At 34.2% G+C, this 26,939-nt stretch overlaps 1 protein-coding gene across 1 annotated transcript in view; it reads right to left on the bottom strand.

The window, feature by feature from the left end:
• LOC129221261 (sodium/hydrogen exchanger 9B1-like) overlaps positions 1–26,698 on the bottom strand; it is a 34,022-nt gene extending 7,324 nt beyond the window's left edge. The window contains exons 1-8 of the mRNA XM_054855717.1: positions 26,583–26,698; positions 23,224–23,439; positions 20,793–20,880; positions 19,288–19,470; positions 10,385–10,560; positions 8,714–8,826; positions 8,451–8,609; positions 1,524–1,629 (exon numbers count right to left, since the gene is read on the bottom strand). Coding sequence (XP_054711692.1) covers positions 1,524–1,629; positions 8,451–8,609; positions 8,714–8,826; positions 10,385–10,560; positions 19,288–19,470; positions 20,793–20,880; positions 23,224–23,439; positions 26,583–26,649 — 1,108 coding nt within the window. The 5' untranslated portion in view covers positions 26,650–26,698. The remainder of the gene's footprint in view (positions 1–1,523; positions 1,630–8,450; positions 8,610–8,713; positions 8,827–10,384; positions 10,561–19,287; positions 19,471–20,792; positions 20,881–23,223; positions 23,440–26,582) is intronic.
• Positions 26,699–26,939: the final 241 nt, after the last annotated feature.

The following is a 26,939-nucleotide window of genomic DNA, read 5'->3' as shown; positions in this document are numbered from 1 at the left end:
AAAGGTATTCGAAAATTGCGTTTGTAGAACTTCAACTTCGTAATAATTCCAGTGGAATGTTTCTACCGAACCCTAACATCTTCGAAGGTCGTCAAAAATTTCGTTTTTGGGACTTCAGTTTTGAAAATTACCGAAGGAAAGGGTTCTGTACTCCGCCCCTTCTACTGTCATCATCAACACTTGCGTTGTTAGGACTTCAGTTAAAAACATTGCCGATAAAAGGTCACTAGAGAGATGCGATCAAGGGCGCCCATATGAAAAATTTTAAGGGGGCTCAGATATTTTCCCCATGGTTTAGCAGGATATTTTCCCCATAGAAGCTGATTTCAGAACAGATTAGAGTTATTAAAATTTGACATTTTTTGTAACTTATTCATAAATTGCTGGAGGAGAAATGTTTTTACATTTTTGCAAAGGAAAAAGTACTAAAAGCAAGAAAGTTCTAATTTCAAAGGGGAAGGGGCTTGAGCCCCCATTTGTCCCCCCCCCCCCATTTGGGCGCAATTGGAGACGATTGTCCTTGAAATTTATAACGAATTTTCTTGCGCAAAATGTTAGGGAGATTGTTAATTTTTGAAATCCTTGAAGTCGATCGATGCAAAAAGTAGCTCCCGATTCGCGGTTTTGACCACCTGTCCAGTTTTGTCCAACTATTCACAATGATGTAAAAATGTTTTAGTAGTTTTTGCTAAGTAATAAAAAAATGTTTTGAAATTTATTTTTAAAGTAATATTTTGTATTTTATGGAACTCTTCTTGTATTATACCAGACGGTCCCAAAGTGGGTGTCGTGAAGTATCCACTATATTTATAGGAAAATATAATAGATATAGAGCAGAGTGTTGTGAGATAAATCTAACTCTTCAAAGGGTGCCGCAGTTCCGAAATGTTTGGAAACCCCTGTACTTGACTGAGCATCGGTCTCGTGTACCAGTGGCGTATATAGCACCATCTCGACCCCCGCGGCGTAAGGGGAGGGGGGAGCACAAGAGAAATAAAGAGTTATGAGAGCGCAAGCTCTAAAAAATGATAGTTGGCTCTCTGTTTAACGACGCTCTATTTAACGACTTTTTATATTCAACGACGGCTTTTCAAGGACCCAGATGGTCCACTATAGTGTCAAAAAGATTCTATTTAAGGACGCTTTCTACTTAAAGACGATTTTTTGTGGTCCCTTGAAAGTCGTTGTACTATGTAAAAAATTATTATTTTTTTTAGTATTTAGTGTTTCCAAATTCAATGTAATTTTGAAACAAAATTTATAATTATAGATATTAGAATACTCTTCACTGTAGCCTTTCGACTTTTTATCGCAGCTTTTTAATTCTTTTGCCATAAATCTAAGATTGGGCACATTTATAAATCTTATGGAGGCGGGATGCACTTATAAATCTTGCAGAGGGAGGGGCACACCGAAGTCTATGTTACTACCGCCCTGTACTACACATTGTTACCCACATTTCTATGAGTTTTTGTTCTACACATAAAAGAAACAATTTGTTAATTCGTCAATGCAGCTCTTACCTAGATCATTTTGCAAGCTTTCTAGCGTAATTTCCGCTCCAATGAGTCCAAATAAAAAGGGTTCAATCAACTGCCACAGAATGCCAGTGATCCAGCAAATTGTTTTCTGTTTGAAAAAAAAAGAAAAAAAAAAGAAAAACTAATTTGAATTTTGACTTCTTGAATTCAAATTATGTTTTTCTCAATCACGAGTGTGTGTGTATGTAGACGTTTGGGTTTATGTGTGGGAGGGGGGGTATGCGTGCTTGTGTATAGGGGGTATGTGTATGTGTGTGTAGGCATGTGTGTTTGTGTCTGTGTGCAGGTATGAGTGTGTGAGTAGTTGTGTGTATGAGTGTTTGTGTGTGGGGGGAATGTGTATGTGTGTGTAAGCATATGTGTTTGTGTCTGTGTGCAGGCATGAGTGTGTGGGTAGTTGTGTGTAGGTGTGTGTATGTGTAGGTGTCTGCATGTATGCGTGTGTGTGTGTGTGTTTGAGTGTGTGTATGTGTTTATGTGTGTATGTGTTTGAGTGTGTGTGTGGTGATGTGTGTAGGTGTTTGTGTATGTGTGTAGATGTATGTATGTGTGCGTATGTATGTGTGTGTGTACGTGCATGTATGTATGCGTGTAAGTGTAAGATATGGGCGCAACCTGGAGACGGTTTTCGCTAGAGGAGCAGCATCGTGAGGCGGCCCGGCCGACGGTGATGCTGCAGAGGGTGCTAGAGGGAAAATAAAATCATAGGACATCAAAACAGTCAAATGAATGCAATAAGCAATCGTGATTGCCCAAAAAGGATAAAAACAATACAGAACGCCTATAATTTTCACATAGCTACTCATATCAAGAACAATTAACTCTTAAAACAAGTTACTTTGAAAATAATTAACAGGATGAAAACAGTTTTTGTACTGCTTTGAAAAAGATACTCTTAAAAACGAGAAAATTTCCATTAAAAAAATCAGCGAACACTTTTGAAAAACTTCAAACTAATTAAGTTACCGCCACCATAATTATGTGAATGGTCGTTAGTTATAGAGGAAAGGTCACTGAAGTAAAAGAAAAATTAAATTAATTTTTGAATGAACATATTACCATCATTATTGATATGTGTCAATGGAATTGAGAAACGTAGTGATAAATTTTCACATTTTTGGAAGTATTTCACTCAGGTATTTATGTCTCATGAGAAAGAGCCGATTGAAGCATAAAACATGTTTTTAATTTTCAAATTTAACTTAAAATGTGTTATTTATCACGCACTAGTTAAAAGTGTGAGTATAGCTGTCAACTTTATGCTGCTTTAAAATATAGCAATAAAAAGATTCGAAGTTAAAAACCAGCAGAAAACTTTTTTTCTTAAATATATCTATATATATATAAAAATGAATGTTTGTCTGTATGCCATCCATGAACTCAAAAACTACCCTGCAGATTTGGCTGAAACTTTCACCGTTTGTTATTTTTGGTACTGGGAATGTTTATAGACCAGTTCGAAAAAAATCCGATCGATAGTTCCTTTTTTATTCCAATTTAAGTCACAATCCGTTGGATAAATACGAATAAAATCATCGGCGGCAGAAATTAATTCGCGTGAAAGATCTCATTGATAAGAAGTTAGCTGTTGCCATTTTTCTTGAGTTTGAACAAATAAATTCTTTCTTTATTGTTTTATGGCTTTTCATGTAACGGGTGGATTTAAGACTTTTTCTATTTGATATTTTTAGCGATTGATTGATCTTGCAAACTGCGTGAGTACAAAATTTGAGTATAGTCACGACTTCACTTGATACCTGGACCGATTATTATGAAAATTGCTATATATATGTATTTTTCCACGGAGAAGGTGCATAATATGCTCATTGAAGCCACTCGCCACCAGGTGGCACTGCAGAGTAGCAACTTCTGCCCCGTTCAACCGATTGTCATGAAAATCAGTATAATGATGTATTTTTTTGTTGGCGTAGCAACGCGCGTCGGGTACAGCTAGTATATACATATACGAGGTGTTTCTGAATGAATATCGCAGTTTTAATGCTTTTCAGTATTTATTACATAGAATTTAAAATCATAACTAATCCAAGAAACGAGAGAGCAACTCAAACAATTATACGTACAAGCTTACTTTATGCTACTAAATTGTTTTTGCATTGAGTTATCTCCAAACGCATTTACCTCAAGGTGTACAAATGCTACTTTTGCTGACTCCAAACTGAAAAGTTCCAAAAATAAATAATAACTATTACAGTTTGCCCCAGTTCAAGTAAACTATGTGAGTCAAAGCAGTCTTTGGCTAATGGTGGCTGAAAGTAGTCGAACCGCTTACCGCTTACATATGGGGGATTCTCCAAAAACCTGACATTTTCCAATCACGTTTTTTAAAAAATAAAAATGCTGAAAAAAAAAGAAAAAAAATTATACTTACTCTTTGTTGGGAACTTATTAAGAGAAAAATAGAGGGAACTACTCTCACTTTAACTATGTTACACCCTCAAAAGGGGGGGGGGGGCAAATTTTCATACAGCAAGAGACTGACAAGCAGCACCACGAGAATTACAAAATGAATTTTTTCATGGGTTATCTAAAATGTAACTATAGTAATAAAGAAATAACTGAAGCCTAAAACAAAAAGTATGGTTATCAAATGACAAAACAAAATGTATGTAAAACCTCCCTTAACGGACACCCACAATTTCTTCGAGAACAAGTCCCATATAGGTGTTTCCATATTATTCACATTGAACAGCTTACACTCCGAATAACGGACATTCATTTCAAGGGAAAAAAATCGATTGCTACATTAAAACTTTCTTTATGTTAGCCATACACAGTATGATAAAATTTACAAAAAGGAAAATTACCTTTTCATTACCTGCGTCAATTGTTTTATAGTTCAGGAAATGCAAACATAAAACAAAAAGGGGATCAGCAATATTAATCTTTAGTAATAATAAAGCTGAAAGTGTCTGTCTGGATACCTGGATCTCTGTGACGCGCACAGCGCCTAGACCATTCGGCCAATTTTCAAGAAATTTGGCACAAAGTTAGTTTGTAGCAGGGAGATGTGCACTTCGAAGCGATTTTTCGAAAATTCGATTTTATTTTTATTTATATTCTAATTTTAAGAACATTTTACCGAGCAAATTATCACAACGTCGAAGAGTAAATTACGAAATTATCATAACGTAGAACCGTATCATGGGCGAGCCATTTAATATAGAAAATTGGCGAGAAATTCATCATCCATTATTTATAAATATACAGGCGAACCAAATGACCTTTTAATTTTCTACCACCGGCAAAGCAGTGCGGGTACCACTAATAACACATATTTTACTTTTAATTTAAAGCAACTACGAAATTTATAGCAACTTCACTTACCTATTCGAGCAACATTTTGATAACAAATGTCTAACCAATAAATCTCTTTTGGAACGCTTCGTCTGAACAACAACATAAAAAAAATAAACAAATTAATAAATAAACAGAATTATTTCACTGATACATTTTTTTAAACTTATCGTTTGCTAAATTTAACTTTTTTTTTTTTTTTTTTCAAAAAATTTGCACCTCCAACAAACTGTAGGGGCCGCTGCAGCCACTGTCTAATGGCGAATCTTGCTTTGACGCTTTGCGAATGACGGAAATTTTTCTTGTGTTTCTGGGAAGCTTTCTTTTCTATTCTTTTGAAATTACATTACATCATAAACTGTCAGAGGCCTGTAATTTACCCCAAAGAAAACACATGGAATGCAATGTTTTATCTTCTTCAATAGTATTGTTAATCACCGCAAGGTAGCGTATTCGAGCTCTGGAGTTGCGAAACTTGTTTTCCAACTAATGTATTGGAAATAAATCCTTCTATTCTACGGGATGCATTACCAGTGCTTGGAGTAATAAAGCTAGGAGAGTGATTTTTTTGCACCAGGAGTATGATATTTTCTATACAATTTGCCTGTTACGTAGGCCCAGGACTATATTTAAGGTAAGTAATGTTATTTTTATATTCGAAGCTGTAAATTCAACCACACACTATGATTAGAGTTGAAATTTTTCGTTTATTTAAAACAGAAATATTGTCCAGGAGAATGACAGCGAAAATGTTACCTACTCTATTCTTCAACTTCAAAATGTTAATGAGAAAAACAGACGAATCATATTAACGAAGTAATCTAGTAATCCAACAAAATGGTGATAACCCGAGTAGCATCAACTCATCGGCCGATCATCGGCCGTTCATGAAAATCCGATCAAACTTTGATCGGCAGATGATCGGCCGATGATCGGATTCCGATGAGTTTTCATCGGAAATTGCTCCAATATGTCTCATCGGCAATAGTAGAATCCGATCATTGGAATCCGATGAATTTTGCTCCCTATACCGATGAGATTTGGAGCAATATACGAGCAGTGCTGTTCCGAGTCGATGAGTTTTGGATGAAAATACGATGAGATTTGGAGCAATATACGAGCAGTGCTGTTCCGAGGCGATGAATTTTGGATGAAAATACGATGAGAAGTAGTAACAACTGCGATATAGGGACAAAAATAACAGGGGGGTCCGCCATCTTGGATGATCACACGTGACCCTTCCGACATCTTGAAAACTTTCAGGAGGGGTAATTTCGGATCACGTCATTTGGGACAATTATTTAATACATTTTAATAACTTTCTTATTTAATTTCTAACTTAACAACTTTTGACGAACGTGATTCATGAGTTCAATCTAAGTCGCATTAGCCGGGAATCGAACCCTAGACCTCTGGAATACGAGATTCATAGGCTAACCACTAGACAAGTAATGCTCTTTCCAAGGAGGAAAATAATGTATTAAATGAAAATTCATTTGGAAATTTTGCGCCATCTATCGGGTGGCAAGGCCATGACAGATTTCTGAACGGAAAGTGAGAATTTTATTCAGTGAATATACTTGTGGCGCCAGCAAGTAAAGAGTCGGAGTCGATCATTTTGCCAGAAAACCGAGTCGGAGTCGGTAATTTTGGGAGTCAAATTGAACGGAGTGGAATTGTTTTGGAGATAGAGAGAAATCATTCAAGTGTCGGAGTCTCATTTTGTTCACAATTCCAGTGAGGTGCAATCGGGGTTGGAATCGTGGAGTTAAAGTTGAATTGATTTTGCAGCAAATCGGAGTAAACCCTTCCAAAATCCAGGAGTCGGATTCGGAGTCAAAGTCTCAGTCATTTTTCCTCCGATTCTCAACCCTGAATGTTGATCCGTATAGCCTTACGTTTGATCAATAGTCGGATATTCTAATAATAAAACTTATCCTATTTTAACAGTTGGGAGATTTCCAAATATTTTAGATTGGGAAATTTTTTATCGGAAAATTTAAACAACCTACTTTTTTTTAAGATGAAATGTAACTCGGCAAATTTTCATCGGAAAATTTGATCGTTACGATCTCTTTTTCCGATGAAATGCAGCTCGGCAAATTTTCATCGGAAAATTTGATCGTAAGGATATAGTTTTCCTATAAAAAACAGCTCATCGAAAACCGTTCTCGGATTCTGATCGCAACGATATCAGCGTGCATTACGCGATGAGTTTAGGAGTAGTCGATGATCGGCCGAGCAAAATCCGATGAGTTGATGCTACCTGGGAATAAACAGTTTTATGGTACAGCAGATTAAAAATTCCTTTTTTTATCCATAATAATTGAACTCATTCCTAGGATCGGAGAATGTAATGAAAACCTAGGGACAAAGTTTAAAACAATGTACCTTGATGATTTAAATAATTAAATTTATTTAAAGATTGCTATTTTACACCTTTAAGTATGCTTAATTTTCTACTATAAGTTGAATTTGTGGAATGTGGATATAAAAATTTTTAATAATTTAAATCCATTTGAAAAACGGATGGGGAAAAGCCAAAAGCGTGACTTTCTGGTTATTCAAAAATGTTTGTAGAAAAAACTAAATGAGTTATTGTTTTAATAAGAGTAGAATAACATCAGATAAGTTATTTCTAACTATTAAAAAAATGAAAACACTTTCTGGGTTAAACAGTTTTTGTGTTAGGCTACTGGGACATAATATTGTTATGATTTTGGAGAATCACCCATATATCTTTTCAGTACCTGTTCAATGAAGTGCGCGCTAAATTGAAATGTTTTACCCCTTTCGTTAATTTCTTAAACCACCGCAAGGTAGCGTATTCAAGTTTTAGAACTGCGAATGAAAATTCATCGTCGCTGCTGTGATTTCCGGTTATTATTTATTCGCAACTCCAATAAACTATAGGAGGCGCTGCAGCCACTATCTAATGGCGGATGAAAAAGGTAAAACAAACAAATGCCGTAACTTATAACTAGCTTTGACGCTTAGCGAATGACAGTAATTTTTCATCGTGTTTGTGAGAAGCTTTCTTTTTTATTCTTCTGAAATTACATTACACCATAAACTGTCTGAAGCATGTAATTTACCCCAAAGAAAACACGTGGAATGGAATGTTTTACCTTTTTCTTTAGTACTGTTAATCACCGCAAGGTAGCGTATTCAAGCTCTGGAGTTGCGAATTAATTTATAAGCGTCCGCGATGCTTTATATTTCTTTGCATTATTTAATTTAAAAATAGTCTGCGCTATTTATTTATTTATTTACTTTGGAATGGCTACTATAAAAAAATGAGATGGAAAGGTGGAAATGTTTTGATCGAACGTAAATGTTCTTTTTCTCACCCGTTTTTAAACGAGAATAAATTTTATGTTTTACGTAAATATGTAATTAAAATTCTTTTTTTTAAACAAAAAGTGAAGAATTTGTTTTCATATGCTTACATATTTTTATTTATAATCCCAAAGAAGTGGAATGGAGGAAACAAAAAGCATATCAGTAAGTAACCATGCAAATGAAATTAAATAAAGAAGAAATAAAACTTATAAAATTAAAAAAGCAAATTAAAAGTAAACAACAAAAACATACGTATTGTTCAGGATCCTTCCTCCACTTAAGAGCAGCTACAAATGCCAGACTGACACAACTGAGGGCTCCAGCTCCTGATATTCCAGCTCGCTTACTAACAAAACTGAATGCCATGCCACCAAGGAAAAGCAATATGGTTCGGTAATAAACTAAAGAATTCTGAAAAATAATATATATATATATATATATATATATATATATGTTTAAAGCTGACAACAAAAGCATTTGATCACAAAATCTACTACGGCTTAGGACCTACAAACCTTTGGTATATTTTCGTCCGGAATGTATCTTAGCAAGGCTCCAAAAATGCCTCCAAACAGAAAACCAATGCAAGGCTCTAAAGGACGTTTTACCAAGGCCCACGTAAGATTTTCTGAAAAATATAAGTAAATTATGAAAAAGTTTCATAAATTTACTTCAAAATCATTGTGGTAGTAATTTAGAAACACCTTAGATATTCAACCCAGCTGATTATTGCTACTTAGTCTAAAAAAATCCAAAACTCACTAAAATTTTCAATGGTGACGAATCACCTAAGTTTTTCCTATGCTTATTTTTAATTACAACTACATTTTCCCTAAAAGGGCACTCCATGAAAACATATAGCATGTTCTGCATAAGTTGAAGCTCAACGAATGTGATTTTTGAATTAAGGAGCAAATGTTTGATTAAGGTATGCCAAAGGTAGCCAATTTTCGTAATATAGCCAATTGGCCCTGTTATAAAATAAAAGAAATAAACTGACTTATAATCGGGAAAGGGGATTTTTTATGTCACAGGCTTGGATTAAAACCGGCAGCAGAGCAATACCACCTTTGAGCAAGAACACTTTCCACCAAGAAAGAAGTGCACAAAATTCTACTTTTACTACTCCACAGAAGGGGAGTTTTCTTTTTGCGGTTTGTACATATCTTAAACTAGCTGGCTTTTCGGTTAATATAAAAGGGTTTTATGTGGGATTAGATTTATTTTCACCTTTTTAAAAAAATATCATTTGAAAATTATTGATACTTTTTCGTAGGGAAAAATTCAAGAACTGTAAATCAATTTTGTCTCTTATCATCCTAACTGCTGCAACGAACATAGCTGAAAATTCTTCAAAAAGAACTGCATGTAAATTAGAGCAGAAGAAAGTTAACAAGGAATTCAAAACATGCGATGATTGACTCATAGTTTTGATCTTTTATTTTATTAGCATTGATAATTTTGATGGTCATAAGAAGTAAATGACTTTCAATATTAATTTGAATTGGTTAATCAAAAAGAAAAAAAAATCAAATTGAGTTTAGAATAAAAGTATTGTGTGCTATTATAGCCGATTCCAATTTATGATTTCTATTTTTAATTTTACTGATGTAACACTATTTCTCTGATTTAATTTTAGGCTGACGTAAATGCTATTTAGCTCCTTAAAATATTTTATAAGTAACACTAATGTACATATTAATAAATGTTTGAAAAATTAAAAAAATATTCAGAGCTGTCTATAAATAATACCACATTTTTTTCAGCAAATTTGACCTCCTCCTCTTATCACAAACTATCACGATTCATCTTATCCTCTACTATCTCTTAGTCGCACGTCAAGCTATTTTTCATAAAAATATTACTACGTACAAAGATTGTGTGCCACTCTTCTTTTTACTCCCTTCCTCTCCCTCTTTCCAAACTGTCACAACTTCACGCCCCCCCCCTCAAAGCGTGACATCGTTTGTGGACGATCCCTCACGATAATAAGGTAATCATAATTTGAGTTTAAAAAAATAGTTATACAAGACATATCGTCACCTCAGAGCAACATGAAGATATCTTTGTGTTATTTCTGGGATCAGATATCTTACTGTTGCTCTGAGGCGACGATAGATTATATTTTAATAATTTAAAACAAAATATAAACTAATTATTTGGTTGAAAATTGAAAGAAATTTTACCGTTTGAGGATAAAATACTGAATGTCACAACGAATCCAGTTAGAGCTACTATGTTGTCGATTGAAACGGATGCCATTATTAAAGTAGGAATACCACTTCGTATTCCATATCGTTTTTCTTCCAACATGAGAACACCAGGTACAAGAACAGCAGCAGACACCGCTGATACAATAAAACTATAGAAAAAAATTATGTAAAAACGAAAATATTTGCTTAGCTGAATGCAAAATTGCTTCTCAATAAAATAAGTGCATAGTTTTCAGTAATGTTTTATATTTTTAAATTAGATGTATTTTTTCACTGCAATAAAGCAACAAATTCCTTTTGAATTTTTTCTAACATTTTTAGAACTAATTATGTAAATATGCCGTACTTTAAACAACTTAAGCCTGTTTATTGTTGCACTTGAAATTCTATACAGTATAGGGTAAGGGATAATTAGGATAAGGGATAGGTCTATCCCTTATCCAATACAACATAGCAGCTATATAAGTCTAAAAATATTATTAAAAGATTCAGTGTTACATTTTCTTGTTCTCAGGAAATTAGAATCTCAAAGCAAAGTTAAAATATTTTTTTTCATTAAATGAGGGGCATCTAACAGCTGAAAAAACTTTGCATGCCCGAAGCATATCGTTTGAGAATCACGCCATTGGAAGCATATATAATCTACCACGTGAGGACGAACATATCAACCCTCGCGAAGTCTTGGAAAAGCACCTAGGCTCTCTTAGTATGAGTAGAGAAGTTATGTGTACCTTCCCTACGCATGTGTGTTTAATAGTCCGTGGAGTTTGTGACAAAAATACCCAAAACATTTCACTTCCGGATACCAGTCTGAAATTTCGCACAGTGCTTATGTACATATCTAAGAACAAAAATCCGTCGGGAGGCATTTGATCAGAGGTCATGAACCCCCTGTGATAACGTCATCAAAATGGCCGCCTTATTAAGAAAAGTAAGTTCGTTTAGCTGCTTAGAACTGTATTATGGATCTTAATATTGCGATATTAAAGTATATCACTTAAAAGCACTTTAAAAGAGCTATTTAATAGTGATTGACTTTTTTTTCCTGTCACAAATAGTTTAACAGTTATTACAATTAATGTCATCAAAATGGCCGCCTGGAAAGGTAAGTATGTACGATTAACTGCTTGGAACTACATTACAGATCTTTATATTGTGAGATGAATGTGTATCATCTGAAAGAGTTTTAAAAGAACTATTATAGAGAGATTGATTTTTCCTCCTAAGACAAATAGTTTTATGGTTATTAAAATTTCCGTCATCAAAATATCCGTCGTGAAAAGGGGAAAAGTTTCGTTTAACAGCTCAAAACGCCATTAGAAATCATTCTTCCGTAAAAAAAAAACAGCTACACTAAATAAAAGCTCTAAAATAAACAATAAAAATATGCATTTGTTCTCCCCCCTCCCCCTTAGTAAATAGTTTTAAAAATTTCACTGCAATAACGTAACTAGATGAGGCGGGAGAGGAAGGGCATACTCATTGAACTGGTCCAACTGTTCCGCTGCATCTAACCCGCACTAAAACTTTTAATTAAAAATTCCTTACCGGATTAAATATACATATGTATTGTCACATAATAATTCACTTCTCCTGCAAGTGCGAACTTCTGCCGTCTAGCGGCAAGAATCAGAACGACTACTCGATTTTTCCCCGCCATCAAGCTGTAACTTTGGATTGCAGTTCGCCTAGCTCGTTTCTTTCCAGTGCTGCTGTTCTCAGCAATAATTAATTCCATAGTGATATGTTTATTACTCAGATATAATTTTCAATAACTGAATACTTGACTGGTTAATACTGTAGCAAATAATATCAAATAAAGATCAGTCATATAATTCTATTACGGTTTGAAATCGATAACTTCAATTATTGGTTCTAAGGCCCCTATATATACGAGCCAGCGCATCAGCTTAAGATCAGCCTTTTTGGATCGGAGCGCGAGTTTGATTGGTTGTCTTTTCTGGCGATTGTTCGCGTTTGGTGATTGTTCTATGCGAGCTATTATTAGCGGCAGGTGAATTGTTTACTAAATAAAGTATTATTTTCGGCAAATTTGGCGAAACCCGAAACTCTACTGTGGTAACCCAAGCAGTGCAACAATGAAAAATCCGATCCAAAATGGCTAAACTTAAGCTGATGCGTCGGCCTGTCTATATAGCGGCTCTAGTTGGTTCCATCTAGCATTAAAATTATCATACGGCTTGTATTCATTCCTTTACGTCCTTTTCAATAAACAAAACGCATTTAAAACTCGCAAGATTTTTTAGACTATATTTTTCTCCTTCATTTGGTCCATGTGACCTCAAAATACTAACATAGCTCGCAATCATTTCTTTCATATGCTTTTGGAAAAGTAAAATATTTAATGAATTGAGTGTTTATAATCTGGGTCCCATCTACGACCTGCTAAAATCTATTCAGTGGGCTATTCTGAATGAGTATGGCGAAGATATAATGTTGGTCATGTCAGGTGGTCTCCACATAGAAATGGCTGTTTCATCTTCAATGGGTACATGGCTTGAAGGAAGTGGATGAACTTAGTAGAAACTCATGTAACAACATCGGGAAGAGCAGAAGGAACACTGAAAGTTTCGCATGTGAAAGAAAGTCGATACGCTCACGATTTTGCAGTAACTACTCTTCAAGTTCTGTTAGAGAAAGCGTATCAAAATCGAAAAGATATAGGCGAAACATTTACAAACTGTGTTAAGCGAAGATGAGAAGAATTGCCTCAGTTTAAGTACTGGAAGACCACCATGGAGCTAGAATTTATACTTTACTTCTGGTGCGTGCTATTCGTCAAGGAAATTTCTCAGATTTTACTGTCACTCTTGAGAACATATGTCCATGGATGCATGCTCTTGATCATACAAATTATGCCCGATGGCCTTCAATATTTCTCTTCAAATTGAAGCAGTTACCAGAGATGCATCCAGCAACTTTTCAGGAGTTTCATAAGGGAAATATATCTGGCTCCAAAACTGAGGGGAAAATTTCCAGGATGGCACACGACCATTTCCATGAGCAAAACAACAAATTAATTTAAAAAACATCAACTAATCTATCACGTTTACGTCATGAAGCGTCATTAATACAATAGATGGTTGCTGGACCGGAAGTTGTGCGCATGATTGGGGAGCTTGAAGAAAATCAGAGCCTGAAGTCTGACGTCACTACTGAAAAACTAGATACTAGATACAAGATACTAGAAGCTTTTGTATTCTGTATGAAACTCATGTTTCCATCCTAGTTGAAACATTTGAAGAACACGGAAGTCCAGGAATCCTTTCGAAGAAGACGATTTAACTACAGTAAACAGCAACAAAATTATTTTCTTGGAAAAAGTGCCATTTCTGTGATTTCAGAGCAAGTCAATTCAATACATTTGTAGAAGATCGCTTAGCGTTAAGAAAATTATCCATACATGATGTTATTAAAAGAAACAATCTCCTTTTGATGAGCAAAAAAATATTTCTGTTCAGTCCAAAGGAAAGCAAAACATTGTTGATTTGAGGAGGGGAAGCACTCTTTTTGCTAAGCTATATGTTGCCTGCCAAGCAATTCAAATGAATGTAAAAGAATTTTTTCCCATGAAAACAGCTCGTGTACACCTTCTATATCCTACCTTGGCAAATTTAGGAAACCATGAAAAAAGTCCGACGTAGTTTCTTGTATCGTCCAATCAACTGGACTGGTTTTGACAGCTATTCCGGAACCAAATTGTTCATTAATGGGGCTGCACTGATTCACATGGTTATTCCTCAGTCTACTTGAACTGTCCAACAAAACTGCGATCAGATTGTGAAGTCGTACATATTAATGAAACTAAAAAGCGTTCATAGAGTAGATTTAGTTTTTGACCGGTATTCAAAAGGAAGTTTGGAAAGCGAGACGATACAATTGAGAGGATCTGGACCAAGAATAAGTATTAAATCCAATGTTTTGATACCAAAGTCATTTGGTAAATTTCTTGCGAAAGATGAAAATAAAGAGGAGCTTTACGAATTTTTGGCAAAAAATCTCATAAAGATGGATCTACCAGATGGGAAGCAGGTTGTATGCTCCTACAAAGACACTGTAATTACTTCAGGAAAGAAAAAATTTTGAAACCATGTCTCTTGTATCCCACGAAGAAGCCGATACGAGGCTATTCCTTTATGTGCAGTATGCAATAGAATACTCGGGTCATGCAAAGATCACCGTGAAAATTGTTGACAGTGATGATGTAGTGATTGCTATGTTCCGTGTTCCGAAACTGCAAGAGCTATGGGTGGAGTATGGAAGTGGAAAATATCTGCGATATCTTCCCATCTACGTTTTGCACTGTAAAGTTCCACGAGCTGTTCCAGATCTTCTGCCTTTTTCCCATGCCTTTACATGAGCACACGGTGTCTAGTTTTGCCAGCATTGGTATAGCTAGGTACTGTATGGAAAATGTGGATGGCAATTAGAGATGTTGACAAAGTTTTTTGTACTATATTAAAGTACCCGAGAGCATCAATGAAGACGATGAGCATTTCCTACTTATTCAGCGCTTCGTAGTCCTGACGTATTATTTATCAAGCTCAGTGGAAAACGTAAATGAGGCTAGGATTATTTTCTTCACCCAGCAAAACAGACCAGTTGATTGTATTCCGCCATCTAGCAACGTTCTTCTGCATCACCTTAAGAATGCAGTGTTTACTACGGACAAAATGGCTTCAGCAAAATTTTCAGCTCTTGGATCCATATCAGTGGGAATGGGTAAAAATCGGTAAAGAGTTTGAACCTCTTTGGTATGCACACCCCGAAATAACAATGGAGAATTTACAGGAACTTATATCATGCAAGTGTAAAGCGATGTCTACACGCTGTCGATGCGTCAGATCAGGTCTGACGCATCGACGGTTCTTTGTAGTTGTGAGCGCCAGTGCAATACGTAAAACGTTCTTTAAAAAAACTTAGTACTGTTTTTGTTATAACAGGTACTTTTTCTTTGCATTAAAACATGAAATTTTCGTCAATTTCTCTTATATGTTTAAAATGTAAACATTTTAACAAAATTGTTTTGTTATACGATAGCATTAATAATTAAGTTCTCGATCCATTTGGGGTGGTGACTTTGAATATTTCTGCATTTTAACCTTTCTTTCATTCAATATAAAAGCAAAATACTGAGAAAAAGTGTTAAAACATGAAGTACAAATTTAAATTTAATGAAACTGGAAAGGTTCTTTTATAATGCAGGTATAACAGTAAAATTTTACTCCAATATCGCAGAATACACGAAAGTCATTGTTTTCTTATCAATTTTCACGTTGATATTGTAATAATTATTAAACTATTTGTCTTCTTTACTAATAATAAAGCTCTAAGGTTGTCGGGATATCTTTCCGGATGTCTCTCTGTGACGAGCATAGCACCTAAACCGTTCGGCCTATTTTCACGAAACTTGGCACACAATTAATTTGTAGCATGGGAGTGTGCACCTCGAAGCGAGAAAATTCGATTTTGACCTTTTTCTATTTCAATTTTAAGAACATTTTACCGAACAAATTATCATAACGTGAACGAGTAAATTACAAAATTATCATGCCGTGGAACCGTAACATAAAAAAATTGTCGAGAAGGCCAGAGTCCACACAGGGCTGTCGTGCACCTGAGGAAGGAAGGAATGAACCGTAAAATGGCCGTGCAAATTAACATAGCAAATTCGGGAAAAATTCATCATCCATTGTTTATAAATATACAGGCGAATCAAATGACCTTTTAATTTTTCTACTACGAGCAAAGCCGTGCGGGTACCGCTAGTAGAAAATAAAACTAAGCACTGTTGAAGAGCGTTTTTAAACGACTTTTAGACAATGTATTTGAATTTTACAAAATTAGGACCTATTATGTAGTTCTAAGCAGTTAAACCAACGTACTAACCGATACATGGCGGCCATTTTGATGACGTCACCACAGGGGGGGTCTTTACCTCCAATCAATTGCCTCCCGGCGTTTTTTTGCTCTCTTATATGAACATAAGTACTGTACAAAATTTCATACTGGTATCCGGAAATGAAATGTTTTTGCACAAACTCCATCGACTATAAGTGAAATTATAGCACTGTCTAAAGTAAAATTTTGAAAACTCATCTCTTTGATTTTGTACAGAGCTAAGCCAAGAACCTCGGCTTGAATTAAAGTAGCATCTTACTAGAGTAGCAGCTCACACTGCTCACTTTGTGAAAAAAAAATTTAAATTATAGGGGAAGTTGCTGTACCACGGACAAAATTTACTTTCAAATTTTTCTCGTCTATGGGAATAGATATTCGATCGGAAAATTTTTCTGGCAGAATCTACAACTTATCATCTTATTTAGCAATTTTTATCAGGTGAAAATCTCAAAGCTTTCAACTTCAAAAAAATTTTCTTAAAAACCATCTTTTTTGTCCGTGGGTGCAACACTGCGTTCACCACGCGGACAGGTGTCTTTGTACCCATGGACATACAAAAAAATAATATATAAATAGGTCTGAGGAACTCAATTATACTGAATACATTTTCATAAGCTATTTTATATTGTAATACTTCAAACATCCATTGAAAATAACATTAAATAAAATATCCAATAAAAATTAAAATTTGAAAATTAATCAAAGGATTTTTTTCCCCTTTTTTTTCATTTTCCTTAATTTTTAGCATCAGTGAACTCTTTAAAAAAGTTATTATATACTCTTAAGAGAGTTAATGATGTTATGAATAGAGAGAGAGTTAATATGTTTTTTTTTATATTACTCGATTCATGATATTATGGGTCTCTTAAGTACCTACTTAAAAAATTAAAATTATTTGCAAATTGAAACTTTTAACCAAAATTAATCCTTTACAAAAAAAAAAAAAAAAAAAACTCAGTTTAGATTAAGCCAACAAAAATCTAGAAAAGTCGACTTCAAATGAAAACAAGTGGGATTGACGGTCTGTAGATCCTACAACAGGTGGAGGCTTCTTCAACACTATATCTTAGACCCTACTTCAAACTCATCATCATTGTTGAAAGCAAATTTTGGACGTTGATGATAAGGCACCATTTTGCGGTACTTCACATTGTAAGAAGACTCAAGTGTGACCCAAGGAGACTAAAAATTGCCGTCCGTGGGTACATATGGTTATGTGTCCTTGGGTACAAAGGTTTGGTTTTGCAAGCCAGTCACATCAACATGACCACAATTTTACAACATTAAAAATCAGAAACAGAACTTTCAAAATATAGGGAATCATGATACCTACAACAAAAATGAATAATACAATCTACGGCGGACAAAAAAAAAAAAAGAAAAGAAATTGCTCATGTTTTTTTTTACTTAGATCCTACTAAAACCGAAAAAAATGTGATAGAATCTTAAATGTTCGTTTGATGGCGTTGAAACTTCCTGGAGTACTGGAGAGGGTTGTGACATACACGTTGAACCCCGAATAGGATCTCTCTCGACGATACCCGGAATTTCCCGACCAACGTCCGTAGGTACAACCGTCCGTGGGTACAGCAGCTTCCCCTAATAATAAATGAAAATACTTAAAATTCAAATGTGTAATCGCATTGTAATTTTCATAGTTACTCTATGATGAACCAATTCCATTTGCTTTTACACTTATAAAATCCACGCATAATCGTTTTCCATTCATTACTGTTAGAAACCTAATTTTTGGGCAATTGGCCACAGGTAGAGGGATATTTTGTACCTACGACTCTTAAACTTTTCTGTTTGACAAAATTTATTACTTTCATAACTATTCTAATCTGGATGGAATGTTGATTTACATAACATTGCATGGATACCAGCTTCGTACCAATTAAAAAAATCACTGACTCTGTTCTAAAGAAAGGGGAAAAGGCAGCCTTATTCAGTCTCCCCTATGCTGAATACATATTTAAAGATCCAAAATTAAAATTTAAGAAAATCTATATGATCTCATCCAAGAGTTCCACATTCGAAAATCCCTTTCGTAAACATATCTGGTTTTACAAGAAATACACCGCCAGTTCAGTCATTCCAGCCGAGGACTGCAGTTTTGTGCTTATTAGCACTCATCAGCCCGGCTTAGAAAGTGACTGAGCTGGAGTTGGAAAACCTCTTAAGGAAGCCAAGAGTGCTAAACAAACTAGTAGCTAATATAGAGTTAGCACTGACCAGACGAGTGACTGAAGCAATGATTCGGTTGTCCAGATTGAAGACAAGGCATGATATATTCAGTAAGTTATCGTCCTATAGCCAGGGCTAAGGCAGAAATACAAGAAATACACCGCCAGCTCAGTCATTCAGTCATAATAACTGAGCTGGCGGTGTATTTCTTGTATTTTTGCCTTAGCCCTTGCTATGGAGCGGTAACTTACTGAAAATAACTGGTTTTAGTATTGCAAAATATAGAATGTCTAACACCTTTGAAAAATTCTACAAATATTTTTTATAAGTTGGAAATTGTCCAACTGAAAAATCCCTTTACCCTACCGGAAAATCCCTTCCCAAAATTTCTCGTTAGTGTTTAGCCATAGGTTTTAGTTACTATTGTGGTACACAGTAAACTGTCGATGATGGATTTTCGACAATATGAAACTTTATCATCGTCAGAAAGCTTAAAAACTTCAAGCTATTTTAAGTAATTTTTAATATTTTCTATAAAATACAATGTTACTTAAAACGGAAGTAAATGATTGTACCTACTTAATTATTATAACTTGAAAATAAGCATAACTAAAAATGTTCCTTGATGCGTTCTTTTCATCCCTCCTAGCCGAACATTCAGTGGTTCAGTGGTTTTTGCGCATTTCAAACCATTTGAAATGAGGTCTATGACCTGATACCATCATCTGCTGAAAGAATTTATGCAATCATAGGAACTAAATGTTTACCCCAACATACAGGACCATAACCAGGGAAGTCCGAGCAAATAATGAGCAAACACTGAAGAGCCCAGTGTTTCCAGCAAACATGGGATGAATGAAAGCTTTATCACAGCCATCTTCAATCGCTTTAGCTTTTCAGGATCTAGTCCTAGTCCAGCTTTCAACAGAATTATGACAAGGGATGTATCTCTAGAAAGAAAAAAGCACATTCAAAGGATGAAATGAGAGTAAGTAACCACCTTCCTTTCAGAAAACCCTTTTTGTATGAAAATAATTTATTCGTATATTCAGTAACCGCATAGATGCACATCTCTCAAAATCTGTACACAAATTTTGTAGTATTACACAGTTTTTCGAATGAGGTTGTTTCCTTCAATCAAAAGTACTACTTTTAGTCACTAAAGTTAATAGAACGAGCAAAAAAAAAAAAAAAAAAAAAAAAACCACGGACCCAGAAAATACTTTTATTTATACTTTTAATATTTATTATTACGACAACGTTTAATTTTTAATTGCTTTTTTAAATGTCCAATTTTTCAAACGAAGCGTGGTCTTTATGATGTCACAAGTGATGCACTTTGGCGCGTAATCCACTGGCGATGAATGCTTGCGCTTGCTGTCTACCGCGTTTCCACGTTATGATGATTCAGAAGCGAATTAAATATTGCGCTCTACGCTTGCTATGAACCGTACCGTTGCAACTGCATGTGAGTAAAAACGCAAATTAAATATTGCGCTCTGCGCTTAAGGCATCAGTGAAATGCAGTTCATTTGTGATGCCATGCGCAGAAGCGTAAAAATAAATTTGAGTCTGCGCACCGAATTAAATATTTTTTAAATAAAATAATAGTTTAAAAAACTAAAAAAAACACGCTTTCGTAGCAAAATGAGCTAAAAAGTGTGAATTAATCTTTGAATGATAGTAGTTGACTAATCACTTAATTTTAATGTAATACAGGTTTTTGTAGATACTTTTAAATAATTTTTGCGAGCATTTTTAAATGTATTTTTTTAAAATTTTCCTTTTTCACATTGTTGAATTTATGCCAAAATATTGATTAAAATTAGAGGAAACTAACAATTAAAAGAGTTAATTAATTAATTTGATTATAGAATATTGCATTGTCATCGGGTCTGAGGTCGCGTGCCAAACCTCATTAGAATCCGATCGCAGGAAGTGGACGAAATTTGAGCTGCAAGATTCCGTTACAAGATACATACATACATACAGGTGAAGCTAATAAAAGCGTGTTAAAAATAGTAAACTTTGTCAAATTATTTTTTAAATGGTCAAATCCTATGTTTTTAAGCATGCTCTTTCAGAAAAAAAATACTTTTAAAATTTCGGAAATGACCCCATTATGCACGTGCAAAAATCAATTCATCTTATATAAACTACCAGAATTCTAGTGATAATATATACTATATCGTTACTGAAAACTTATCAATTTCTGCGTATATGCGCGACAGATTTATAAAAACAGGGTTTACAAAAGAAAAATTTCACTAACCGAAATGTTGACGCCCACATGATTGAAATGTTTTCATGAAAAGTCATAAATGGTAGATTTCTGAAAAGAATTCCTGATACTAACATACCTGAAAAAATTGAAACATATATTAACAGTTGATGATCTTAGACAAAATCAAATGAATTCGCAAAACCTTGTTACTCTTAACTTTTCCAGCTTTAAATATATATATATATATATATATATATATATATATATATATATATATATATATATATATATTTCCTATTGACAAATGACCATTAAGCATTATATTTAGATGAAATATGTGACAAAGAATCACCTGGTGACCGTAACTCAATTTTGATAAAAAGTGCAGGCACGACTTTTTAGCTCTGTTCTTAGCACGGCAGCATAAATAATGTCACACTTTTTTCGACATTTTCAACCTTTTCCCTTTTTGTCAAAATACATAATTTGTGGGCGAACCTTCTTTAAAAAATAATGAAAAGGCGTTAAGACCCTACATCCAGATTCACTTTCTCTTAGGATAAGAGTGAAAAAAAAAATACTAGCCGAAATAATTGATTGGGGGGGGGGGCGCGCATTAAAGGTGATGATGGGGAGGTAGCTTTGAGAAATTGAACCCTCTTGTTCTTTCTCTCAATTTCTCACGGAGTTGTGTATTGGTTCCCGCGTAATTTGTAGCCACAGTGTGTCGTCCCATTTCTTCATATGGCACCACTACCTATAGATTGTCATGACCACTTGAAAATATTGACGTTCAGTTTTATACCAAATAATTGCACCTAGTATCTCGCAATGGAATTTAATTTTGTCGAGAGTGCTCAAGCGCAGCAAACACTCAAGGACTCAAAGGATCATTATTCATGCGGCAAGAACACTGATGATTTTATGCGTCTTAAAAATTCTCGTACTGGAGCCGTGTTTGAACCTGTGGTCGTGTATATAAAAGGTCAATTCTTTACCACTACAGCACTTTGCCGTCTCTTCTTTAATTGGCATAATGTACTAAAAACGCACTAGATAATTGGAATTATTTTTTCACATCAAGATATTAAACTTGAAGCATTTAAATCCCGAATGAGTCAAGAATATTTTTTGTGTGTTTCTGAGGGCTAAATGTTTGCTTAACAAAAAAGAAAGACATGAACAAAGATGTAAAGATTTTAGAACATAACTTAAAAATTTGACGAAATTTAGGAAATTTTAAAGCTTTTTGAACTTAAAATCCCTTTTCAAAAATGTAAGAATATGTAATAAATTTTCACAATTTCAAACGCTCTCAATCTTTGGTCTTAAATAATTAATGCGAATGTTTCTTTGTTTGTGTAAACCTTATATATATGAAAAAATTGCATCATGAGATAAAACCAGAAGTTTTTAAAAATAAGAGATGCGACAAAATTTACAAATATATAAACACTTGAATGAGATAATACCGCTACTGTTACATGGATATTCAATATAAAATTCCCTTTTCGTAAAAATATGCAACGTTTTAAGTCATGAGACATTTTTGTTTTATGAAATAGGACTTTTGGGCGATTTCACGATAACAGAAGTATTATTTTTGCACAACCCCCCCCCCCCCTTCAAATACATCAAATATCGTCGCCTCAGAGCAACAATAAGATATTCAACTAAATATATAACACTACGTTGCCCTGAGGCGACGATATGTTAGAATCTTGTTTTCATTGAATGAATTTTAAGTAGAAAATTCACTCAACACCTATATTATGCAGTTAAATTTTAAAACTTTCCTGAAACAATATCGAAAAACTTTTTTTTTTTTTTTGAGCAATAACGATTGCTTATTGTTCTCACTCGAGGGTTTTGAATTCCTATCATTTTATTTTCCCGACAGCACCCTCTGCCAGCACCACCGTCGCGTCGACCGGCCTCACGATGCTGCTCCTCTTGCGAAAACCGTCTCCGGGTTGCGTCCATATCCTACACACACGCATACACATACACGCCTATACACACATACACACACTCATGCCTGCGCACAGACACAAACACACACTCCTACACACACACATACACATACACACACTCATGCATGCACACAGACACAAACACATATGCCTGCATACACACACACACGAACGCCTACACACGCGCGCGCGCGTACACACACAGCACTGCATACACAACACGCACACACATGCATACATACATAGACACACGCACCCACACACATGCACCTACACAAACACACGCACATACGTTTATACAAACACACACGCGCATTCATACACACACACGCTCGTGATTGCGAAAAACATAATTAGAATTCAAGATGCCAAAAATTCAAATTAATATATATATATATATATTTGAATTCGTAACGGACGTATCTCACGTGCTTTACACTTGAAAACAGATTTGGGTGTATATTTATTCAACCAAACTTGTCAGGAAAAAGAAGCGTTTTGATCACCTAATAATGGGGGTAGTTTGAAATAGCCAACTAGCACGCCTCCAGCATAGGCAGAAATGGCTAATGAAAATAATGCAAATATTTCACTTCCAGGTAGAGAATTTTCTCCAATGATACCATACAAAGCTCCAGCGAAGAAAAGCAAAACAACAGTATGTGTCGCAGCAAGAAGAATACTCTGCTTTGAAGGCAGCAATCTCGTGCACACCTTTTTACCTGAAACATTAAACCATTGTACACTTTGTAGAACAATAAAAATGTATAGACAGGAAACATTAATGAGAATCAGAAGCAGGGGTTATCAATTTTATTTTTTAATTTTAACCTTCTACTGCCCGTCGTAACTCTGGTGTCACATCAAGTTTCTTCGCTATATTTCCCTACAGGAGCGTTATTCCTTTGTTGACCAGCGTGACTAAAGTAGTGACATATTGCTGACTTACATTTAGGTTGTTGGTACTGACACAAGTTGTCACAGAGTCACACGCCTAATTTAAAAATATGAAAACTTTGAAAACAAAAATCCACCTGATTTGTGTTAATTACGTTATTCTTTAGGATTCTGTACATACATTTTTTTTTGAAGAAAATAATAGTTTGAGCAGTAGAGCATTAAAAACAAAATTAACAACCTCCATTAAAAATAGCGCGTAGCTGCATTGTTGTAATATAGCTTTTTAACTAAGGAATGTAATTGTTTCTTAATTAATAAGCTAAATTAAAACAATGCAGCTACGTGCATTCTACATGCCCATTACACGGATTTAAAGTAAATGTGGATACAATTTAATTTTGCATTTTATGATGTTCATGCAGATCTGTTATATAAAATCATCTTACAAGCATGAATTGGGAATAATATACTTGTATATTTCAGTAGAGGGTTCAAAATAAAATTAACTCAGTTAAAAGTAGCGCGTAGCTGCATTGTTTCAATTTAGCTTTTTAACTGCGAAATTTAATTTTTTTTTCATTAATAAGCAAAGTTAAAGCAATGCAGCTACGTGCATCCTACGTACACATGACGCGGATTTAAAATAAATATGGATATAATTTAATTTTGCATCTCATAATTTACGTACAGATCTGTTATAAAAACTCATTTTACAACCATGAATTGGGAATACATTTTTATGTTTCAGTTCGGGTAACTGCATTGTTTTAACTTTGCTTTTTAACTCAGAAATTAAATGGTTTTCTTAATTAAAAAGCAAAATTTGACAATGCAGCACGTATTGCGCGAATTTAAGATGAAATAAATGTGGATAAACTGTAATTTTGCATTTCGTAATATTCATGAAGACCTGTAATAAAAAATCAGGCAAAAATTTGGAATATATTAGTATATTTCAGTAGAGGATAGCACAAAACGAAAGCAATGCAGCTACGTGCGTTTTACGTGCACATTACGCGAATTTAAAATGAAATAAATGTGGATGAAATTTAATTTTGCATTGCATAACGTGCGTGTAGATCTGTAATAAAAATAATTTTACAGGGAGGAATTGGGAATTTATTTGCGTATTTCAGAAAATCCTTTGCTTATATAACGTTTTTTCAAGGTGCACGAAATAATAATGAAAGGTAAAACTACATTTTCATATCTAGGCAACTCACGCGTAACGTTTACATGTTTATGTAACGAAGTGTACTATCTGACCTACCTGTTTACACAAAAAAATGCACGTAGTTCGCAGTAAGAGAGGGCTTGGTTATCCTCCCTTTAAAAATATTATTTTTTGTTATTCAGAAAAGTATTATGAAGATTATATTCGACGTTTAATACCAAAACCAGCTCAATCTATGAATTTGAAAAGTTTCTATTATATTATGCAGATGTTTTACTATATTATGCGATTATTTTATGCAGATCATTTTTGGCAATCAGAACCAAAACCAGCTCAATCCATGAATTTTCAAAAGTTTCTATTTTACGAGCATTATGCAGATGTTTTATTATATTACGCTATTATATTATTCATGTAATATTAGGCGATCAATACCAAAAACAGCTCAATCTATAAATTTTCAAAGGTTTCTATTTTATAATGCAGACATTTTATATATGCGATTATATTATGCAGATTATATTAGGCGATCAGTATCAAAACCAACTCACTCTATGAGTTTTCAAAAGTTTTTTATTTCATAATTTAATACTTCTAGGTGGATAGTTACTTGGAAGGCATTCAGCTGATTTTGGTCGAAAACTGTTATCAGAAATCGATTTCCTTTGTTCATTTTGTGAATATGTTGGGGTCTTCTGTAAAATATTGAAAAAAAAAAAAAGGAGCTGGTTTTGGTATTTTACGCCTCATAGATATCATGTTTATTTCTCGGTATTATTTTTATACTTAAATTGACTTGCTAACGTTATTCAGAGAACTAAAAGTTATAAGCACTCTTTTCCTGTAGCAGCACTTTGCGCTTTAAATTGAATTTTAAAAAGAAATTGATGTATGACATGTAAATAAAATGGATTCTTCAGGGGTCTAAAGACCTTTAACCTTTCTTTAAATTTTCGATTTTCCAGAAAAAATATATGTTACACATGATTTAGTTCTGAACAATTAGATAAATTATTCATTACCACACACAAAATACTTTTCTAGTTATCGTTAAAAAAAAATGTAAACACGCCTCGATGAATTCTATCAACAGCAGCATTTTAAAAGTCCTTTTCTCCAAAATATGCTTTTCGTTTCGCGCATATCGCAAAGGTTTTTTTTATATATATTTTCACAAAAATTTGTCTGGCCTAGCGTTATGACCTGAACTTCATTTTTAGTTCCTTTTTTTTAATCCCAAAATTTTGGTAAAATTTGACATTTATTTTGAAAACTTCAAAAAGAAATTCATGTGAAATGTTGTTTTAAATTTAAATTGAGGTTCAGATCTTGGGACAAGCGTGTAGCAATACTTTAGAAATAATACTACTTTACTGTAAGAGATGCTGTTACATGCCCTTTCTCGAACTTGATAAAAAAGGTAAATTTTGTTATAATATTTTCAACAAAAAAAAAAAAAACTGTGATGCTTAAATACATGTTACATCACGTACTTTTCCCAGATTTTCAGCTTTCATTTAAAACTAAAATTTTAATCATAGCTCGAGTGGAAATTTCGTTACAAGCTTTTAAATAATGGGTATTTGTCGTGTCGCGTTGACATTTTAAAAGTTATGAGACACATTAAAGCTACAATTTATACTAGTTCAGAAAATTGAATGCGATTCGTAATGATAAATGAAATACGTGATTACCTTTGCTCTAAACCGTGTACAGCGCTTAAAATTACTCGTATTTCCTCAAAATAAATATTACAAAATAAAATTTGAAAGAACTTATAGAGCAGCTTACCTCTGTTAAAAATAATAGAATCATCTTTTACTGTAGTAACCACTGATATTTCTGCGTATGGAACCATTTTTTAAAATAATTCATGAAAGTATGAAAGGGTAAAATATCCTTCCGAGAAAAGATGGTGCCATTAACACTTTACAGTTCAACAATACACAACTTCAAATAAAAATCAGAGAATAGTTCAATAAATAAAACTTTTGCTAAATTAATTATTTACATCGAGGAAGACAACAAACGTGAATCCAAACTAAAAAGAGCGATACAACTAACAGATTGCAATAAGGCGCTGAAGACTCCAAATGCGGGTGAGTAATTTTTATCGAAGAAATCTAGATTAGAAACTTAATCTCCTTC

This window comes from Uloborus diversus, chromosome 4, assembly GCF_026930045.1.
Source record: "Uloborus diversus isolate 005 chromosome 4, Udiv.v.3.1, whole genome shotgun sequence".
Lineage (NCBI taxonomy): Eukaryota > Metazoa > Arthropoda > Arachnida > Araneae > Uloboridae > Uloborus > Uloborus diversus.
The sequence above is the reverse complement of the archived record's forward strand: the minus strand, read 5'-3'. Positions and strand labels throughout refer to the sequence as shown.